Source organism: Martes martes (genome assembly GCF_963455335.1).
Source record: "Martes martes genome assembly, chromosome: 1".
In the NCBI taxonomy this organism is placed as follows: domain Eukaryota; kingdom Metazoa; phylum Chordata; class Mammalia; order Carnivora; family Mustelidae; genus Martes; species Martes martes.
Window position 1 is genome coordinate 191,479,245 of NC_137888.1, and position 23,041 is coordinate 191,502,285.

General features: G+C 37.2%; 1 protein-coding gene across 1 annotated transcript in view; it reads left to right on the forward strand.

The window, feature by feature from the left end:
- The window catches only part of DNAH12 (dynein axonemal heavy chain 12), a gene marked incomplete at its 5' end in the record, with an annotated part of 210,268 nt that overhangs the window by 123,890 nt on the left and 63,337 nt on the right, over window positions 1-23,041 (forward strand). Inside the window, 12 exons of the mRNA XM_080803013.1 lie at window positions 4-165; window positions 4,146-4,340; window positions 9,797-9,930; window positions 11,903-12,065; window positions 12,944-13,024; window positions 13,573-13,753; window positions 15,917-16,044; window positions 17,898-17,987; window positions 18,865-19,005; window positions 21,030-21,271; window positions 22,262-22,409; window positions 22,700-22,845. Of these exons, the coding sequence (XP_080659139.1) occupies window positions 4-165; window positions 4,146-4,340; window positions 9,797-9,930; window positions 11,903-12,065; window positions 12,944-13,024; window positions 13,573-13,753; window positions 15,917-16,044; window positions 17,898-17,987; window positions 18,865-19,005; window positions 21,030-21,271; window positions 22,262-22,409; window positions 22,700-22,845 (1,811 nt within the window). The remainder of the gene's footprint in view (window positions 1-3; window positions 166-4,145; window positions 4,341-9,796; window positions 9,931-11,902; window positions 12,066-12,943; window positions 13,025-13,572; window positions 13,754-15,916; window positions 16,045-17,897; window positions 17,988-18,864; window positions 19,006-21,029; window positions 21,272-22,261; window positions 22,410-22,699; window positions 22,846-23,041) is intronic.

The following is a 23,041-nucleotide window of genomic DNA, read 5'->3' on the forward strand; positions in this document are numbered from 1 at the left end:
AAGGTTCTATTAAGGAATGTGGGCATGAGGGGCCAGAAGACAGTCTTTCTAATCACGGACATTCAGATTAAAGAGGAAGCCTTTCTAGAAGATATTGACAGTGTGCTCAATACGGGAGAAGTACCTAACATTTTTGCTGTTGATGAAAAGCAGGAAGTGATGGAGGTAATGCTTTTTAGGAAGTGGTGTTCCCAACACAGAAATGTTCTTATCTTGTTACTTTTTCTCTGCTCTTCAGGACAATTATAGCTTGCATATTGGATTTTGGTAATTAAAAACTTAAAAGTATATTATTTTAATACATCTTTTCTTGGTAAACTTCAAATCACTTCTACCATAGTTATGGGACAGAATTTTTATAATTCCTTTTTTCATAATGATGGTAATTGCATCTGTTTGATCTTATGCATGTTTTACAAGTGATTATACATTTTAAATCACGTCTTAGGGTCACAGTAATGTGAAAAAACATAGCTTTGAAATATTGCTTGATTAGCTGTTATAGTTTACCACTGGTTAGCAAATTTTTAAAAAGCTTTAGTAAAACTCCTTGTCCTAACAATTTTGATAGATCTGAGAATCATGCTTTGTGACATAATTGACAAAAAAAAAAACAAAAACAAACCAACAGTTGTGAAGTGCCAACTACTTCAGATTGTCCTCCAGTCCCCATTTCTAATATCTTCCTACGGAAGATCTCTGCTAGTACTTGCCTCTTTCTAGTTGCCATAACTACTATTACCCATAGAATATATCATTCATATCTGGGTGTTTCATTCCAGAATGAATGTTCTTTCTATATCTTTTGCACTGATAGCATCTGTAGTAGAATAGTTCAAACACCTGCTTTCCTCTTGTGTGGAATGGAACTAATATATATACACAACATAGTTCCTCCTGTATAGGGTGTTGTGAGGCCTGAAGAGCAAATGAAATGAAGCTCATACGAAGTGTCATGTACTTGGAATGCCCTCAGTAAATGAGACATTACTAGTTTGTGGCCTGGGGTGGGGAAGGAGAAAAGGAATAAAGAAAAGATCCCGATTTCTCTCTTTTATTTGGGTAATGTCAAGGATGTGTCCAAGGCTGCTGAAAAATGGTAATTCTCCTAATTTGTAGGATAAATTCATCCACTATGCTCCCATCCAAGAAATAGTCATCCTTGGGGAGTGGGATTTCTTCAGCTTTGCCAAGCTTTCCTGCTCACTTTAGCTATTTATCTTTACATCTTGTCACTTCGCTACAGAACTTTTCCATCGTGTCAGTATTTTCTTATGGTATGACCCAACAGTGACCTTAAGAACTTCTTTCTTTCACATTCTACCCCTGTCTAGGAACACCAGATTAATTTATCCACAAGGAAATAGCCATAGTCAAAACTCAGGAGTACTGAAATGCATCTGTTTCTCTGCTTTATGCTGATTTTTTAAAATAGAAGAAGTAATATGAAAGAACTTCTGTTTATTTTCTTCCTACATTCTGCACTACCCTGGACATCCCACTTTGGAGATCATGTCCTGGACTTTGTTTATTTCAAGCTGGCATCTGCAGCTTGGACTTGGCACTGCTTACAGGGCATCTCTTACAGACTCAGCACATGTCTCTGACTTCAGCAATAGAGTTCAAGCTTCAGACCTTCCTAGCCTACATTTTCCACTGTTCTATTTGCCTTCCTTAAGGAATTAAATTATTTCTGTGTCTTTCTCAATAAAACAGTGACTTCTTATTTATCACTTTTAGTGATATTTTCTCAGTTCCTTTAAAAATACTCATTTATGTTTGACATAATTCATTATTCTTCAGCTTATATTAGGGTTCACTCTTTGTGTTGTACATTCTACGGGTTTCAGACAAATGAGTGCTGATGTGTATTCACCATTAAGTATCATACAGAATGGTTTCCCTAACATAAAAATGCCACAAGTTCCATCAATTTATGCCTCTCTTCCTCCCCCAAACTCCTAGCAATCTCTGCTGTTTTTATTGTCTCCATCATTTTAGCTTTTCCAGAATGTTACATACTTGGAACCATACAGTATGTAGCTTTTTTAGATTGTGTTCTTTCAGTTAACAATATGCATTTAAGTTTCTTCCATATCTTTTTATGGCTTGATAGCTCATTTATTTTTACCTCTGAATGATATTCCTGTGAATGAAAGTATCACAGTTTATCCATTCACCTATTGGGGGACATCTTGGTTGTTTCCAAGTTTGAGCAGTTATAAATAAAGCTGCTCTAAACCTTTTTAATTTTTGTGTGTTTCCAATTCCACTTCCCCTTGACTGCTGTGAAATTTCACTGTTTGTCTAATTATTTTTTCAGTAACAACTCATTTTCTTACTCCCCCGAATCAGGCCTGCTTCCAAAATATATGTGCAGGTCTGTGTGGATATTACACTCCCACAGAAAGCTTATCTACTTAGAAGCGTTAACCCTTATTATGTAAATAACCGCCATACTTATATTACCATCCTGGCTCTTTCTTGAACTTTTATTCTTATGGTTCCAACCAGACATTACCTTTCTCTATTTGCATGTCCCAGGGTTAACTCAGAGTTAGTGCAGATAGACCATGTGAACATAACATCATAGACTGACACTGATCATAATAATCATAATTTGGGAATTACTGTCAGAATGCGTATAGAGAGTCCATTTATAATTTTCCGTGGATATAGCTAGCACATAAAGCAGAACATTATCTAAAATAGAGAATTCTTTTAGAAACCAATTCATTGTAGTAGCTATAACATTGTGTGTGTGTATTTAATATATATGTCTACATATATCTGCTATCAAAAAAACTTTCTTAAATCTATTTATAAGATAGTTATTGGCTCTGAAATCTTTTGTTCTCTGAACAAGGAGAAAGGTAGCATATAAAAACTACTAATTACTTACCTATGCGACAAGAACTACTCAACTGTTCACACATAATAACTCATTCGATCTTTCAACTACCCTCTGCAGTAGGTACTCTTTCCCCATTTTACAGATGAGGCAATTAAGTTACAGAGAGTTTAAGTAACTTGCCCCAAGGTCATATCAGTAATAAGCTGCAAGCTGGGATTTGAATTCAGTAGTTTGGTTCCAGAGCCATGATGCTCAACCTCAAGTAAATACATCTCTCATATAAAGATGAACAAAGAAAATTAGAAGTGCCCCCATAATCTCATTACCAGGCAACTGTATTAACATTTTTAAAATACATGAATGTTGGGGCACCTGGGTGGCTCTGAGGGTTAAGGCTCTGCCTTCAGTTCAGGTCATGGTCTCAGGGTCCTGGGATCTAGCCTCACATGGTGCTCTCGGCTCAGTTGGGAAGCCTGCTTCCCCCGCCCTCTCTGCCTGCCTCTCTGGCTACTTGTGATCTCTCTTTCTGTCAAATAAATAAATAAAATATTTTTAAAAAATAAAATATACAAATGTTGTAAGAATAAAGTGAGTGAATGCAAACAGTGTAAAAATGTCCAAAATTTAAAAAAAGAATGATATAAAGCAAGAAAAATGTCCAGAATAAAAAGTGACAGCTTCCCTCTCACACTGTCCTTTTAAGTCCATCTCACCAAAAGTAACCGTTATAGTATCTGTGATTGTCTCCATAAAAATGTGTGTATGTACTTACACATGTGCCTAAGTATTTTTTAATTTAACAAAGAAGATCATATTATACACACTGTTGCAGTTTGTTCTAATTTTATCCTGCTGATCTTGCCCTACCACATACATTGAGGCACCTCCTTTAATGGTTACACAAAATCACAGTATTTGGATGTTTTATAATTTTTTTAACTGGATGTTTTGGTTGTTTTTCCTCTTATAAGCAATGTTGAATTATAGGTCTATACATCTATCATGGTGAACTTTTTTTTTCTTTTTAATTTCTTTCATGGTGAGCTTTTTATGAGTATCTTTATAAGTTAAATTCTTAGCAGATATTTGTTTTCAAATTATAAAATTATGGAGTTGGAAGAAGTCTTCTAAGTACAAACTGTATCAAAGAAATACTACTAATATAAAAAAATTAAGGGTATTTATAAGGTACTTATTTATAATAAAAATTCTTAATATTCCAGGTCTACTAATCCCATTATCAACGTGTCCATTTTTGTTTATAAGGTTTTTATTTTCTGTTATTCCCTAGGGTGTTCGTCCTGTAGCTCAGGCTGGCAATAAACATGATGAACTCAGTCCCTTGGCCCTGTTTGCTTTCTTTGTAAATCGCTGCAAAGAAAATCTTCATGTGGTAGTGGCCTTTAGCCCTATTGGAGATGCCTTTAGAAATCGCTTGAGACAGTTCCCATCCCTCATCAATTGCTGTACCATTGACTGGTTCCAGGTTTGTAATTTTGGGGAAGCAGTGGGTGGGTGAGGGGCATTGGCAACTAAATCTTTTAGAATTTTCTGAAATCTTACTCCAGCTCTGTTAACATCTATTCAGCACATGTTTCTTGATCACTTACTCTAATGACAGACATAGTGCTTGGCACCAGGGACTGTTAAGCCTACAGGATCCCCAGAAGGATCTTATACTCTAGACTGGAAGATAGGAAAGGCAGCTGGCAAATGAGCAGCCACAATTATATAAAAGAGCTATAATCTTGGTGTGCAGAAGTTATACTTATTAGGACAGTGAATCTCTGAGGTATGAAAATAAATTAGTTACAGAGAGAAGAAATATATTAAGAACCAAGATAATGTGTTATATATGAAAGTATATATGAATCTACATATATATATGTATAAAAATACACATATGTAGGTCTATATCTGTCCATATCAATAGTTATATCTATACATATATTTCTTGTAAGTAATTGGCTCACATGATTATGGAGGCTAACAAGTTTGAAGATCTGCAGCCAACAAGCTGGAGACCCAGGAAGCACACCTCATAGAAACATCCAGCATAATGTTTGACCAAATATATGGGCACCCCATGGCCCATAGTAAAATTGACACATAAAACTAACCATCACAAGGGCATAGTATGTGCATAGGTAGAGCGGCAGAGAGGACATGGCTCAGTTATGTAACTGCAAATAATTTGGCATAGCTGACTGGCAGTGAGGATAGCAGGAGTTAAGCCTGAGCTTTGGGTGGGTGCCGAGTTCTAAAGTAATTTGTAAATGTGCCTATGAATTTGGTTTTATACCGAAGACACCTTGGGAGCATTAATGTATATTTAACTAATATATTTCAAAGGAAAAAGATCCAAACCCTTGGAGGCTATATGGTGGATGGTTTGGAATGGGGCAAAACAAAAGAGAGGAAGACCAGCTGGGTGATCATTTCAATCATACTAACAGCAAATGATGAAAGCTCCCACTTCACTTAATCGTAAGGCAAATTGTCACTGCCTGTGTAAGACTATGAAGTAGTAGTAATTATGCTCTTGAGAATAGTATTTCATGGTACCTTCTATTTGTTTTATGTTCAATACAATGTGGACTGTAGATTATAGACTAAATTATTTTATACCTCTTTTTTTTAAGATTTTATTTTAGAGAGTTGAGAGAGTGTGCAAGCGGGGTTGGGAAGGTGGAGAAATGGGTAGGGAGAGAGAGACAGAATCTGAAAAAGATTTCCACCCCGAACACAGAGCCTGATGTGGGGCTTGATCTCATGATTGTGAGATCATGACCTGAGCCCAAACCAAGAATTGGATGCTTAACTGACTGAGCTACCCAGATGCCCTTAATTTCTTTCCTCTTTTTTTTTTTTTTAAAGATTTTATCTATTTATTTGAGAGAGAGAGAGAGAGAGAGCGCAAGCTAGAGAGAGAGAGAGCACAAGCCGGGGGCGGGGGTGGAAGGAGAAGGGGAAGCAGATTTCCTGCTGAGCAGGGAGTCTGACTCAGGGCTCAGTCCCATGGGAATCATGACCTGAGCTGAAGGCAGATTCTTAATCAACTGAGCCACCCAGATGCCCCCAATTTCTTTCAAAAATACATTTCTGGCATTTATTTGTTTTATTCTCTTTTACCTATTTATCAATTGTGTGAAAAACTATTTTTCCTAGGACTGCACAAATGTTTCAACTAGAGGACATTTTAGTGTTTACACAAGAATAAAAGCTGTGTGAATCAATTTTGATTTGTGAAAACCTATCTTAATACCATATCCATTAAGTGGCCAGAAACCCAAACCAAATAAAGTCTGTCCAACCGTAAATTTTTCTTTTGTGAGATCTTATAAGTTTAGTATTTCTGAATGTCTTTGTCATAACCATGAGAGTTTCTCTTCTATTGTAAGTAATTCAGAGTTGTTGAGAAGATGTTTTAAAAGAAGGAACAGAGAATTGCAAATAAATAAGGGAGTTTAAGTGGGTAACAGAAGGTTTTACACTGAAGCAGTGAGGATGTAGGATCTGTGTCCGAATGATGCTAATGCCATTGTCTAGGACCTAAGTCTGCAAAACTCAGGAAGTGATTGTAAGTCATGGTGTGTCACATAGGTCAGGACAGCATTAACTTTGTGGCTAGATCTGTAGTCTCAAAGTAGGTTGTGTACTTAGCAGGGGTACCAAAACAATTCAGATGATGAGGGAAGGAATTACTGGAATTTTTTTTTTTAAGTAGGCTCCATGCCCAGTGTGGAGCCCAGTGCAGGACTCGAAATCACAACCCTGACATCAAGACCTGAACTGAGATCAAGAGGTTAGATGCTTAACTGACTGAGCCACCCAAGTGCCCCTGGAATATTCATTTTTGTATGAAATATTTCATATGGGTTAACATTGACACCGTTATTCAGTTTATATGTCAGATGGCCATGTGTCATAGACAGAATGGAAGGTACCCTGAGGGATCCATCCCAGGGATAAACTGAACATTGAAGATGCAATGCAATTATAAGTGGATATAACAGAATGGCATAAACCAGTATAAGCTAGCTTGAGCTCTGTGTCTGCCAAGTCATGAGGCAAAAGCAACGACTACTTAATGAGATCTGACAGGATATCAGTTAAAACAAATTTAAGAAGCCTATATAAAATATGGATTGATATGTTAAACAACCTTATTCCTAGAATATATCATACCGCACAATATTAGCTTATGATGGCATTGGAGAGACTGTTGGTTTCCTGTCAACAGCCATTCTCTACCTACTTCATCCTTGCCTACAGAATTCTGATTTTGTGTCAGAAGGATTGATTCCTGGTTGGTCTAAGTCAGTATTGGTGCTCTTGTGCCTCTTACTATTGATTGGTTTATGCATGAGCCTATTCATGCCCCTGTCCTTGCCAATGGGTCCTGAGTTCAAGTCTACTGGGGAGCTTTGGGGAATAGTTTTTTCACTAAAGGAGGAGTTACATGGTAGGAAAGGGGCCTTTTTTGTCTCTCAAACTTGTTGCTTGAGCATATAGTGTCCATAGCTGTAGCAGTCCTCTTGCCACCATGATAGGACAAGCCCAAGGATAAAATATACTAAGAATGGTAGAGCAAAAGGATGGAAAGAACCGGATCATTGAGGACATGGTTGAGCTTCTAAATTAGGCACATCTGGAAAGTACTCCACTTCTTTCCTTATTATATATGATGATATATCCCTTTTGTTTGAAGACACAATAAGACTGGTTACTGTCACTTTGGCCATAAATATTCTAGTTGCCGTAGTTAGTTATTAAACCTTCATGACTAGAGCACCTGGGTGGCTTAGTTGGTTAAGCATCTGACTCTTGATCTCAGCTCAGGTCCTAATCTCAGGCTTGTGAGTTCAAGCCCCACATTAAAACAAAACAAAAAACCCTTCAGGACTAGCAGGATAATTAAACATGAATCACCCAGAACAGAAAGATAAACCTTTATAATGCTTTCAGTGACATATAGCTCATATGACACTCACTCTGGCATTTTACAAAAATTCACAGATCTCAATAATCTCACTGATTATTCACTGATCTCGATAATACAGTCTATTAGTAGGTATGCATACGCTGGCAGTGTGTGCTTAAAACTTTACTAATGGAGTGCTAGGTCAAAAAGGGCTGACTTTCACTAGGCTGGAGGGCCAGAGGCTGAAAAAAATTGATCTTAAAATGAATATTGTCTGATACAAAGGAAAATAATTACAAGCATCTTGTTGAATCTAAATGAAATTTGGAAAATACTCTAATGAGCAAGTAAAGATTAATTGTTCATTTAGCATAAATTATTTCACAGAATAAATACTTGAAATAATTATTGACAGAGGCTGTCTTAGGCACTGAAGATAATGGTAGTGAGAAAATGTCCTTGCTTTCATGGATTTCATGGTCAGGGGAAACAGATGATGAATGAATGAACAAAAAAAATTATGTCATGTATTAGTAAGTGCTAAGAAGGAAACTCAGGACAAGAAAATGAGAGAGGCAATAGTGTTTTAGAATGAGTATTCTGGAAAGACCCTCCTAGTAAGTTGGCCTTTGAGCAGAGATGTGAAGGAGAATCACGTGCGGGTCTAGGTGAGGACGGTTCTAGTCAGACGGAATAACAAGTCCCAGGGGCCAGAGGCAGCAGCACAGTTGGCATATTCCAGGAAAAGCAGAAGAACCATTTCACTGAGACAAGACTGGAGGAGAAGCAAATTTTGGGAGAAGAAACTCAAAAAGTTCAGTCTGGATGCTATAACAGTTAGGAATTATGATAGATGCTAGTAACAAACCCAAACTAGGGGCATGTGGATAGTGCAGTCTCTTGAGTGTCCGACTTTGTTCTGGCTCAGGTCATGATCTCAGGGTCCTGAGACTGAGCCCTATGTTGGGTTCTGCACTCAGCGCAGAGCATGCTTAAGACACACTCTCTCTCTCCCTTCCCACTGTGTGTGCTCTCTCTCAAACAAAAAAGTAAAATTTTAATTATTTACAATTAAATAAATCTTTTTTTAAAAAGAAACCTAAACTAAACATATAAAGTATTTTTCTCTCATAGAAAAATTCTGCAGATAAACAGACTGGGATTTTGTGGCTTAACAAAGTCATCAGAATCTCAAGTTCGTTCTTCTTTGCTATCCTTAGAATGTGGTTGCCACCCTCAAATTCACCTTATGGTCTAAAATGGCTGCTGGAGCTCTAACTCTCAGATCTGTGTTCCAGGCAAGAAGTAGAATAATACACAGGGCAAAAAGGCAGATACAAGCTCTATGTAACCCTGTAAAGAGCCTTCCTGGAGGTCCCCACCCAACAGCTGCCTATATGCCTTTATCGCCTGTGAATTGCAAGGGAATCTAGGGAATGTGGTCTTTTTTTTTTTTTTTTTTTTTTTTGACAGGCATAGAGAGAGGAAGAAGCAAGCTCCCTGCTGAGCAGAGAGCCTGACGCGGGGCTCGATCCCAGGACTCTGGGATCATGACCTGAGCCGAAGGCTGAGGCTTTAACCCACTGAGCCACCCAGGCGCCCTGGAAATGTGGTCTTTTATCTGGGCATATTGCTATCTAGAATAAAATTGGAGTTCTAAGGGAAAGGGGCTGATAGGTATTAGGTGTGCAACTAACTTCTGCCACTTTCATACTAAATTTGGGGCATCTACATGATATCCAAATGGATGAGATTAGGAAAGCAGTGTAGTATATCCTTGATATGTAAGATATCACTGATGCTTCCTTTATATTATGTTATCTTTAATTTTAGTATAAAAATATTTGTTAGCTCTTTCAGAGATTTACCTGTGATCTCAGCCCACCCAATTCTATTTTCCCCATTAAGGTTTTAATTTTTTCAACCCCAAGGTCTTCTCTCGTAAGAAGATGTTTATATGGTTAGAGTGGAACTACCCATCTTAAATTTCCTAAGTTTTTCTTTTTCTTATTTTTTAGCCATGGCCTGAAGATGCCCTTGAACTCGTAGCTGTGAAATTCTTAGAAACACTGGAGCTTACTGAGGTTGAAAGGCGAGAGATAGTTCCAATCTGCAAACACTTTCACACTACAATTATGGATCTCTCAGAAAGGTTAATATTACTAAATTTTAAAATGCCAAAGTGCCTTGTATTTTAACATGTCTCTTTTTCTGAAAGCTCAAAATTTCAATAGGATTTCTATGTCTTCTAAATATTTCTGATCATTTAATTAGGGAGGACGTTGGCTTGCAAATAATGGAAAATTATTTAATCTATGTTTAAGAAAAAGGAAGAATTTATGATAAAGATTCAGGGGTGTCTCACAAGCCTAAGAGAAAGATTACAACTGGATCTCAGATGTGACTGGAAACGGGTTGGAAAGTCATTCTAAACCCAGAAATACTTTTCCTCTGTTTCTCATCCCTATTTCTTTCTGGGCATATTCTTTCTCTTTGGAGATTGGCTTTTCTTCCTTCCTTCCTTTCTTCCTTCCTTTCTTTCTTTCTTTCTTTTTTGTCTTTGATTTTTTTCTAGTTTTGAGATATAATTGATATGTAGCATTATATACATTTAAGATGTATAGCATAATGATTTTGTATATATACATAATGTGAAATGATTACTACAGTAAGTTTAGTTACTATTGCCTCATTTTTCTTCTTGTAATGAGAACTTTTTAAAATTTTTTAATTTTTTAATAAACATATAATGTATTTTTAGCCCCAGGGGTACAGGTCTGTGAATCGCCAGATTTACACACTTCACAGCACTCACCACAGCACACCCCCCTCAATGTCCATAACCCCACCACCCTCTCCCGACCCCCCTCCCCCCAGAAACCCTCAGTTTGTTATGCGAGATTAAGAGTCTCTTATGGTTTGTCTACTTGTAATGAGAACTTTTAAGATCTACTCTCTTAGCAAGTTTCAAATATACAATACACTATTGTTTACTATTGTCACCATGCTGTACTTTACATTCCCAGAACTTATTCACCTTAAAATTGGAAGTTGGTACCTTTTGATCACATTCACCCACTCACCCCCACCACCCCCTGCCTCTGGAACCTCCAGTTTGTGCTCTATTTCTATGAAATAATTTTTTTTTAGGTTCCATGTATAAATGAGATCATATGGTATTTAGCAGACTGAGTTTTCTCCTTCCCATTGCAAATGGAGAAAACAGTCTGCCTCTCAATTCTTAGGTTTACTTCTTGCAATTTCAGCTCTAGGCAGACTGATGGGCCCTTTCCAGCTCCCTTTGGCCAAATTTATACCAAAAGGTGATCAGCCTCATTTGTGTCCAGTGCCCAATCCTGGGCTAATCAGCCATGGTTAAGATGGCAGGTTTCATAGAACAAACATTGCTGGTGGGGCACTGGATAGAAGTTTTCAGAAAAAGGGAGCTGGCTGTGGATAACTCAAAAGTATCTGTTTTACTTCTGTTCATCTCTGAAATCCTCATTTCAAAAGTGCATAAACCCAAGAGCTTATGGTATACCACCTATCCAGAATCATACAGCTTGGTAACATTGTTGGCTTTGATGGTCACACCCACAGTGGGCTCTACCTACTTTGTGTACTTGCCATGAGAAACATTGCTTCTGTTGTCTCCATGTGTATATGTGGTAATCTTACACTTCTGGTCATACCCCATTCAACCAGTGTGACACACTCTGTGCAGAGAATGCTGACTCATCCCCGCTATCCTATCTGCAATGCCCCTTCTTCCTACTATACTTCCCTAGCTTTCACAGTATCTTGGGTCCCTTTCTAGCATTATATCCTCCTGGTTTATGAAACATGTAAAAAGATCTATCTCTTTCTTGCTGTTGTTCACCTTTGATACCCATTTTCGGTGATTTGTGCTTTTTAAATACATCGCTGCTATTTGATATTTTGTAGACAAGATATTAGGATGTGGTTATGTGTAGAATTCTCAGAATGTTACAGAGTTCAAGTACACAGCAGCTTCTAAATAAAATTAACCTTTATTCTTCCAGGTTTGTTGTTGATGCTATGTTGAATATACCTCTTACTTTGTGCAACTCTTTACTTAGAGTAAGATATGTTGTCTGTCTTAGGTTCTTGCAGGAGCTAGGACGACATAACTACGTTACGGCTACTTCTTATCTTGAACTTATTGCCTCATTTCGACAGCTTTTGACTAAGAGGCGACAAGCTGTCATGGAAGCAAAACAGCAGTACGTGAATGGGCTTGACAAATTAGCTTTTGCTGAGTCTCAGGTAAATTTGATGAGCTGCTCAAAATGGTAACATATCACAGGAAATATAAGAAATCATAAATAACAAGAGTTATAATTTATCAAGAATATACTATGTGCAAGGCACTGTGTTATGTGCTTCACACACACTCCTTCAATTATTCCTCATAACCACTCCATGAGGTAGACACTTTAATGATTCTCATTTTACAGATGAGTAACATGAGTTTTAGAGAAATCCACTGAGTTTCCGCACAGACTTCGATACATTTTGTTTTATTCTTCAGTTTTTTGTTTTGTTTTGTTTTTTATAGTAGGCTCCATACCCAGTATGGAGCCCAATGTGGGGCTTGAACTCACAACCGTGAAATCAAGACCTAAGCTGAGATCAAGAGTTGGTTGCTCAACCAACTGAGCCACCCAGGAGCCCCTATTCTTAAGTTTTTGACATTTGAGAGAATACAATAAGTCTGGGTTGCCTTTTTTATTACTATTATAATAGCTGGCTAAATATAAGATTGTATTTTTAATGAGTCAAGTGATAGTGATACTTATTAGCATTAGTTCAGTAGAAGCAACAAGTTTTGGGTAATCCGTATGCATTGTATACCATGCCCAGAGTATAATAGGGACTCCCCAAGCTGCCACCTTCTTTCTAGCTGCACTTCTTCAGGGGCAACTGCATCCTCTTACTGCTCTGTCATATACTCAAGGACAATGAAGTCTTTTGTGAAGAAAACTGCCCGTGCCCTCATGGTTTTATTTACATATAAAGAACTGGAAGGAAAAGTTAAGATTTTCTGGACCTGATGCCTTATGATATCTTTAAGTTGCGATTTTCTGTGTTTCGCTTCTGTAGCTCTTTTGCTATGAAAACTTAATGGCAAACTATCTATTTAGGTTGGAGAAATGAAAATGGAGCTTGTCCAATTACAGCCCAAATTGGAGGAAGCTAAAATTGAAAATGCACATATGATGCAGGTAGAGTATCTTGAGGTTTTTTTTTTTAATTGATGTCGGAAGACAATTGAAATATGTAATATTAGCCTTGAAAATATGCCTTAATTTTTTGCCACTACTAGATCTTAGGAACCTAACCCTTTTCTGCTTACAGGCTATCTCACTGAGTCCTGTGTGAGTTGTGTTGATTTTTTTTTTAAAGAATTCATTTATTTATTTATAGTAGAGAAAGAGAGAGAGTCCCAAGTAGACTCTGTGCTCAACACAGAGCACGATACAGGTCTCCATCTCATGACCCCAAGACCATGATCTGAGCCAAAATCAAGAGTCGGAAGCCCAAGCAACTGAACCATCCAGGTGCCCCAGTTGTGTTGATTTTAGAGGGAAGTGGAAAGTTCATTATCCAGTTAGGTCACATGTATTTGCATTTCTCCTCATTTTATCCTGGGCCCTCCTGCTCTTCAACATGATGTGTTGAATTCCCTAATTTCCAAACATACTCTGGTCTCTAGGATGGAGAAAACAGTAGGATGTTGGAGGAATTGTTTTATTTTTTTTTCTCTGTTTAGGTTATCGAGATAGAGTCTGCACAAGTGGAAGCAAAAAGAAAGTTCGTGAAATTAGATGAAGAAATAGCCAGTGGCAAGGCTGAAGAAGCCCAAGCTCTGAAAAATGAGTGTGAGAGTGACCTAGCTGAGGCAATTCCAGCCTTGGAAGCAGCACTGTCTGCCCTGGATACACTCAAGGCAAGTGTTTGAATTTGCTACCTTGTGTTTCATCAACAAACTCCGCACGGGTCCTTGGTTCATTAGGTGTGGTTCTGTTTCACCGGGGGGTGTTACATCGTTTTTTCCAGTCAAACAAAACTTGCCTCTTCGCTGTTCATCTCTAATATGTCACTATCTTATATTTTGGCTGTTCATGTTATTTATAATTTTCACTCAGGATATTTCCGTGAGAAGGGAATAAACAGTCCCCAAGAGGCCAAAGCAGTCCCCTACATGGGCCAGGAGGCAGATGTTAAATAGAGTGTGGAGTTAGCTACCTTCCTGCAACTTCCTGGAGGTGCCTATATGGAAAAACTTGAAGAGCTTTCCCAATACAGCTGTGGGTGGCAGCTGTCTGCATTACACTGCATTGTGTATGACCTATTCCAGTCCTTAAGCAAGACCAGAACAATCTCACCAAACAGAGCAGGGGAGACAGCTTCTGCTGACTTAGAAAGCCCAGTGTAGAAGGCCATTCAGAATGCTCAGACTCCATTCTTCAGCCCTTTCCTCATTCTACTAATTTCTATGTAAGATTCCTTACAAGATTGTGAGCTCAACCTATGGGTAATTCAGCATCTCACAGGATAAACTCTTCTGATTGTCAGTTATATCAGCCTTGTAGTTATAAGATATATTATTTTAAGGCATTTATATAAACATCTAGTGCTTTCATTGTGCTGTGAACCAGGAATTTAGAACTCTGGGCTTATTTTTTTCTTCCTCTCTGCTCTCTGGCACATTTAAAAGCCACATCCTACCCGGTGGTCTTTCTTCATTCTCTCTTTAGATGTTTATCACAACAGCCACTCATTCTGGCAAAGCCTTGTCTTTAATAGGCACTCCATTCTAGAAGACCATGAGCATTAATTTAAGTAACTATCACTGTGTACTACGGACTTTCAGCATCGCTTCCTCTGAAAATCATAGGATTCTTGATGCCTTCAAACCTTACAAGTTCAGATCATTGATAATCAGGTTCCCTCTTATTGAGAGTCTGTTGCTTGTACCCTTCCTGGTATCAGATACTATATTATATGAGGTAGACTTCAGTTGCAGAGAAGAGAATTGGTTCTATTTAGTATAAGCAGACAAGGATTCTTTAGGATATTTTGTAAATGGATTACACAATTATTGGAAGAGCTGAAGAAATAGATTCTAGGCTGAGCTGCCAGGAATGACTCACAGAGCCAAACTGGAAATAGTCTCCCAGAGGAATGATCCTCTGAGTCAGAAGCCTGCAGAGCCATCCCACAGAGCCACACCACCTTCACTGTAATGTGTATCAGCAAAGGAGATGCCTCACCACCCCCCATGTCCCCATTTATTCAGTCACAATTCTGGTATCATTCAAGTGATCTGATGGTGGAACCCAATGGCCACCCACAACTCTAATTTGTGAGGAAATAAAAGACATAGTTGTTAGCTTTCCAACAATTGCAAAGGACATCAGAAGGATATTGGAGTGGATAATAAGTAAGTGAATCTGTTGTATCTGTCATAACAATATATACCTTTTTAGGAAATAAGTTTAAATTAGGGTCAGGATACCTGGGTGGCTCAGCTGGTTAGGCGTCTGCCTTCATAATTCTGGGGGTCCTGGGATTGAGTCCCACGTTGGGCTCCCTGCTAAGTGGGGGGCCTGCTTTCCCCTTCCTCTGCCTGATGCTCCCCCTGCTTGTGCACTCTGTCAAATAAATAAATAAAACCTTTTATAAATAAATAAGTGTCTACCTCTACTTTCTTCTTCTTCTTCTTTTTTTTTTTTTTGGTAAAACTACTATATAAGCAAATATATAATTAAGTCTTTATCTAAATTAGGGTTCTTAATCTGGGTTCAGTGTATGGACTTGGTATGCAAATTTTTAATATATGTGTAAAAATGTATTTTCTGGAGGATTCATAGCTATATTTATATTCTCATAAGAGTCTATGAACTCCCAAACATTTGAGAACCGTTGGTCTTAATCTGTGCTAAATTTAAATAGTCTTTTATTAATTATTTCATAATTATGCAAAACCGAAATGACTATAATTTCAATAGAAAATCAATGCTCCATTATTCTCCAACATTATTTTCTAAATTCTCATTATTTAAAAATAAACTGTTCTAAATAAATACTCTGTTTTCTTTCAATTTAGCCAGCTGACATTACAATTGTGAAATCAATGAAGAATCCTCCATCTGGTGTTAAATTAGTTATGGCTGCTATTTGTGTCATGAAAGATATAAAACCAGAAAAAATTTCGGATCCTTCAGGAACTGGAGGCAAGGTAATTACTAGACACAGATTTAAATCATATTCGTGAATGTACAAAACATTTTACAGCAACAATTATCCAATTAAACATCAACAGTATCCAGTCCAGAGAAGAAACATTGTTTTCCAGATTGAATGGATTCAGAATAAAGTATGGAAAACATTATCTACATGTATTCCACGGTAAAGCTAAAGCAGTATAGCATCAGAAAAAATGTGGTTCCAATTGCTTCTATTTGTTTTTCTGTCTGTGCAGGTTACCTGCTATCATGGGGTGGGATTGAATGAACACTGAAATGTGTGAGCTTTTTCCAGCTAAGATTCTCAAGGATGTAATATATATAACCACATAGGTGTTATTCTGAGCATTCAAAAAATTCTGCTGAGTTAAGCAGTATAGTGGAGTTGTTAAAAGTATGTGTTCTAGAGCAAGAATGACTGTATTCAGAAATCCTGTCTCGCTAGCAGTGTGGCCTTGGGCAAGATGCTTAACCCCTGTGGAACTCTGGAGGATTATTATAGTACATGCCTCACAAAGTTAATGTGATTATTAAATTATAAATACAGATACATACATATAGGTCATATGTATAGATGGAACATATTGATTATACATATAGATAGATAATACATATAAAGCTCCTATGAATAAAGCTTTATATATAGTAAGTTCACAATAAATTGTTATTATGATTATTATAATAACCTTAAAAAGGAAGGTGTAGCATCCATCCTAAACTCAATTATGGACTTATTTTCTTTTGGGGATTTTATAGTACCTAGGTTTGAATACCTGATTGGAGAATTGGGATGTGTGTGTGGTTGTGTGTGTGTGTGTGTGTGTGTGTGTGTACACTCTGTCCTTACTGAGATAATAAATAAATCAGCTCTCACCAAGCCATTCTCATTTACACACACACACACACCACACACACACACACACACACACACCCCTACCTATCAGGCTTCTGGAATTAGGAAAAAAACTGTTGGGCTAGTTATTTTAATGTCTTTGCTAGCACAAGTACCATGTCTTTATCCTGTAACTGGCAGAGCGATGTGTAATCCTTGCCTTCTTTCTCTTCTTTATCTCACTTGGGAAGCCTAGCTGGGTGAAGAGGTCATCCATAAGAAAAATATTTGTTACCTGTTTTAGTCCCTTTGAGCTGCTGTTACAATTACCATAGTCTGGGGTGGCTTTTATTTCTCACCGTGCTGGAGAATGGGGAATTCTGAGATCAAGGCTCCAGCAGATTCAGTGTCTGGTTGGAGGGCCCATTTCCTGGTTTATAGATGTCCTTTTTGCTGAGTCCTCACATGGCTGAAGTGGGAGGGAGCTCTCTTTTACAAGGACACTAATCCCATTCATTACCTAATCACCTCTCCAGGAACCAGTGTCAAATACCATCACACTGGGGATTAGGTTTTGACAATATGAATTTTGATGGGGGGGGATAGGGACACTTTCAGTCTATAGCACTACTTTTCTGGTTTGAAAGAATCAAGAGTAAAAGAAAATAAAGCTGGAAATAATAAAAATACATTTTCTTATATGAAATTCTAATGGTGTTTATGCTAGTTGCTTTTCTTATATATCCTAAAGAGAAATAATTGCATCATTTGCCTTTCAAGGTATTATTTTTTTATAATGAATTCAGTATATAAGTTTATGTTTATATCTTAAATGTTTGATATATTTGGTACATTCTTGGGGAGAAGAGTCTCTTTATTTCCAAAGAGGTGTAAGTTGATATTTTGAAAGTATATGGTTTCTCTGGATAATATACCTTAAACTTCAAGAAGGAAAATTTATACAGAGCATCTTTAATTGTATATTTAATAGATTTCCATAAATTTTATTTATAGATATTAGATTACTGGGCACCTAGCAAAAAGCTTCTGGGAGATATGAATTTCTTAAGAGAATTGAGAGAATATGACAAGGACAACATTCCAGTGAGTTTAATTGGATTTTTAATATACATATAACTTTGCCAAGGTGTATAAGATCTTTAACATTAAGCAATATTTTGTAAAATGTAGGATAGCTCTTTTTTTTTGTAGTTGAAACTTTTTTTTCCTTTTTTTTTAAGATTTTATTTATTTATTTATTTGACAGACAGAGATCACAAGTAGGCAGAGAGGCAGGCAGAGAGAGAGGAGGAAGCAGGCTCCTTGCTGAGCAGAGAGCCCGATGCGGGGCTCGATCCCAGGACCCTGAGATCATGACCCGAGCCGAAGGCAGAGGCTTCAACCCACTGAGCCATCCAGGCGCCCCAGGATAGCTCATTTTTAAGACTTAAATAATGCAGGAATATTATATTATTGACTATATTATGAATTCTCATAATGCATAAAACCGCTCCTTCATACCATTGAAAATCATTTAATGAATTACTATTTTAGTGTATTATTAACTTGAAACAGTTCTCTCATAGTAGTTTCATAAACCTGAAACACAAATGTATGTGAGATTAAAAATGTAGAGTGCCCTTTTCCATCCAAACTTGCATTTATTGATTGTTTAATTGTTTTTTCTCATTTCCACATATTTTCCCAAACTCCAATAGTCTTTTTTGGGGGAGGAAGGGAAGAAATATCTTGCTTCAAAGTCTGTAATCTTGTGTATTCTGCCCACAAGTATGACTTGTGTTTCTGTTTAAACTATGCTTATTTTAAAATTGTCTCGAAGTATTGACTTTGGTTTTTAAAGACAATTTGTCTTTTTTATACTATGTGCATGATATTTATTTACTGTGCGTGATTATTTTTTCATCTTATGACTGTATGATATATATGTTGAAATTTTAAGATGGAAATGTTTGTTATATAGGTGACTATTATGCAGAAGATACGTGGTGAATACATTACAAACCCTGAATTTGACGCTTCTAAGATTGCTAAAGCTTCTTCTGCAGCTGAGGGTCTGTGCAAGTGGATCATGGCCATGGAAGTGTATGACAGAGTTGCAAAGGTATCTTGAGGATCAACACATTCATTTTCTATTGAAATATTCCCAGAAATTAAAATCTGTGCATATATTGACTAGTTAAGCAGTTTCTCAAACTGATACCAGAAAGAATTTATCTTGCTGCAGCACCTAGTAGACGAAGAGAACAATAACCTAGTCTTGGCTAGTGGTAGTGAGTGGTAGTGCTCAGGGATGAATGGGCCAGACTGACCTACCCCTGTAGGGACATGGGGCAAAAGCCAAAACTTCAAGGGCAAAGTGGCAGATTAAAAAATTGAGTCAAAGGATCAGAGTTAAAAGACCCAGTAGAGTTAAGAGACAGAGCATGGACTGTTGCCCTGAAGCAACAGCATGCATAGGTAAGGAACATTTTATGGAGAATGGTTAAAATCATTTTGTAAATTTGACTAGAAAAGGGCCACGGAAACACTGGCCTTGCCCTCTGTAGCTTGCAGAATCCCACTGAGGGAAGCAGGAAATTTAAATAAAAAGGCAGGTAAAAATACATGGTAAGATGTGTTTAGAATAATCTCAGAAGGGGCATCTGGTGGCTCAGTCCATTAAACATCTGCCTTTGGCTCAGGTGATGATCCTAGGGTGCTGGGATGGAGCCCCACATCAGGATCCCTGCTCAGTGGGGAGTCTGCTTCTCCCTCTTCCTCTACCCTTCCACCTGCTTGTGCTCCCTCTCTCTCTCTCTCTCTCAAATGAATAAATAAAAATCTAAAAAAAAAAAAAAAAAGAATCTCAGAGTAAATGATAAGGCTGTCACAATTGGAAAGATATTCCTAGTAAGGTACATATGCCTGTAGAGAGGTTGGGATTTTGGTTGTTATTTTCAGGGGAATAGACTCGTCAAATAAATAAAATTAATTTTATCTGGGATATTCTTCCATTGAACATCTTGTCCCCTCCCCATCACAGGTTTTGGAGCTTTCGACCTAACTCATGTCCACATGTCTCACAAGGCATGAAACAGAGAAGCCAAGGCATTCAGAATCTTTCCTGACTTCCCACTCTACACCTCCACACTGCCATTTTAATTCTGATGCAGCTGCCCCATGTTGCTATGGAAGGGTTGAAGGGAGATATTCAGTAAGGTCTCCTCTGAAGTCAAAAGTAGAAAGTGGAGCTTCCTGTTCTCTATTTATTTAACACATTCCTTCTTCAGGATTTCAGCCCTGAGGAGAGAAAACAGGACATTTGTGTCTGATCCCTCCCTGCTCCTTCCCTCTTTGCCATCAGCTTCATTCATGGCAATGAACCAGATTTAGATCTTCCTTCTTTCAAACGGGTGTCTATTCTCTTTGGTCATCTTCTCAGTTCTTTCTACCAATGGTTTAAAATACACTCCCTGATCAAGTTGACTAAACCCCATTCTTGATATATTAATGAACATAATAATATAAGAACTTTAGAAAATCTCCTTTCTCTCAACAAAGTGCAGCTTTTCAAGATTTGTTGAGGAAAATTCAGTTTTGGTAGTGAAACTGAACATCAAGACTTTCTCCTTGTAATTCTATTAATGTAGTCTTAATCCCCCCAAGGCAATGTATGCCTCAGACAACCGGGAAGAAGACTGCAGACTTGAAAATGCCACACACACACACACACACACACACACAGCATAGTCCTGTATTTATGCTACATATTTTTCCCCCTCTGTTTTTGGCAACAGTTGAATGGCAACTTCTCATTATTTTTGAGACATTTTCCTATATCTTGCACTGTTTTTGCTACATATTAAATATTTTGTTAGTCTTGAATAATTCATCTATTTTATAGATGATCATTTGCTAGTCCAGAATGTTTTATATATTTTATATGACATATAAATATATTGTACTTTACCTAGGTTAAAAAATGTAAGATTTAAGGCAAAATATTTATTTAGCATAGTTTATTATTATAAGTAACAAATATGTTTATAATAATAATCAATTTTAACTCATCATGTCTATAAAGGATTATATAGGTGTCAGTTTTAGAAAGCACACATCCTAGCTGCATATATTGTTCCCAAACAGGTAGTGGCTCCTAAGAAAGCCCGCTTAACAGAAGCTCAGAAGTCCTTAGCTGAGATAATGGAGCTTTTGAATCAGAAGAGAGCAGAATTAGCAGAAGTAGAACATCATTTGGAAAATTTACAAACAACATTTATTGAGAAAACTGAGGAAAAGGCTCGTTTAGAAGACCAGGTGGAACTCTGTGCTAAGAAACTTGAAAGAGCCTCAAAACTAATTGGAGGACTGGGAGGAGAAAAATCAAGGTCAGATTTCTACTTATTTTAACAACATTTAAGGGTTGAATATGTTACTTTCTTTGAGTGTTTATTATAATTATTGATTTTTAAGTGTCTGGTTTAGAATGAGGACATTCAACAAGGCACCTGGCCAGGCTTCTCCCAACAGAATATCAATGTCAAGGATGGTGTTTGCCACTTGTTTCCAAATTTTTTATAAGGCAGATGATAATTTTAAATCTACATGGTGAGTGTGTCGGGGATCATTGTATAGTTCTTTATAATTTTATATGTGTTCAAATTTTTTCATAATAAAATGTTTGCCCAGGGTTGAGGGTAGGGGGAGTAGTGGATATATGACTCACTTTCTTAAAATTTATTTCAAAGAAGTTATAACTGGACTGATCTGAGTAAAACAGTTAGCTTTATCCTAATCTATTGGTATTAGCCAACCAACTATCTCATTTATTAATTATATGTGTTGGGTGAATAGCATGAAAAGGTAATAGGCCTTTGACAGTACTTTGTAGTGCAGATTAGGCGATTTTGAAATGCATTTTTTTATTGTAAAGACTTCACGAAATGGAAAGAATACTAACCTTAGCACCAATATGCCAGCTTTTATACAACTTAAATGGAATTTTTAGTAATGAATTGCAAGTGTTTTTATGTCATACAGACTAACAATAAGTACTGAAACAAATAGCAGGGCCACTAGGCCAAATAAATCATCCTGAAGAAAATCATTAGACAAAATGCTAGCATGTGTTTTTTTTTTTTTCTTGCTTATTCCGGAGGGTCAAGTTCTGCAAGAAATATCTAATAATCTAATAACGAAAGGTGGATTGTCATTCATATAGCAAAGATATATTATAGCACTTTTCCTTTTATAGATAGGAGTCCAACATTTCATGGCTTTTTGTTACAGAATTTGGACTAGAAGTCCCTTACCCTTTCTATTACTGTCTTACATCATTCTCTGTGTTGAGGCTCTTTTGCCTTTGGTTGATCTCACAGATGGTCTCAGGCTGCAGATGACCTTCAGATAATATATGAAAATTTGACTGGTGATGTCTTAGTATCAGCAGGAGTAATAGCCTATCTTGGTGCTTTCACTTCTGGCTTCCGACAAAGATGTACAGAAAACTGGAGCAAGTTGTGCAGGGTAAGAGTTTTATATTTTGTAAGCTCCCCTTTGAATATTCCAAGTATGTTTTGGGATATTATGGAGGAAAAATGGCAATAAGGATGAAGAAGAGAAGAAATCGCTGAAAGTGTGGGGTCTTGTTTTTTCTTCTTGCTCGATCAGTAAAATACTTTTATAGTCCCAACTTTTAATGCAGTTTTTTTCTACTTTTTTAGAGTTAAATAATATCCGATGACAAATCAATAATTTAAAAATATTTCAACCAACAAAATGAAACAAAACATTAGATATTTGTTTATTTCTTACAGGAGAAAAAAATTCCATGTTCAGAGGAGTTCTCATTGAGTAAGACTCTGGGTGATCCAGTAAAAATTAGAGCTTGGAATATTGCCGGATTGCCAACAGATACTTTCTCCATAGATAATGGAGTGATTGTTAATAACTCCAGGCGTTGGTAAGGAAAATAAAATATTTTTCAATTATTTTATCTGAAAGTATTTAAATGTAGAGAAAAGTTGACAGGACTTTAGAGTAAGCACCCACACACCTACCACCTCCTAGATTCTGCAGTTAACATTTTTCTTGCTGCTTTGTCACATACTTATCCATCCCTCTATCCATCTGTCAACTCATCCTTTTTATACATTGCA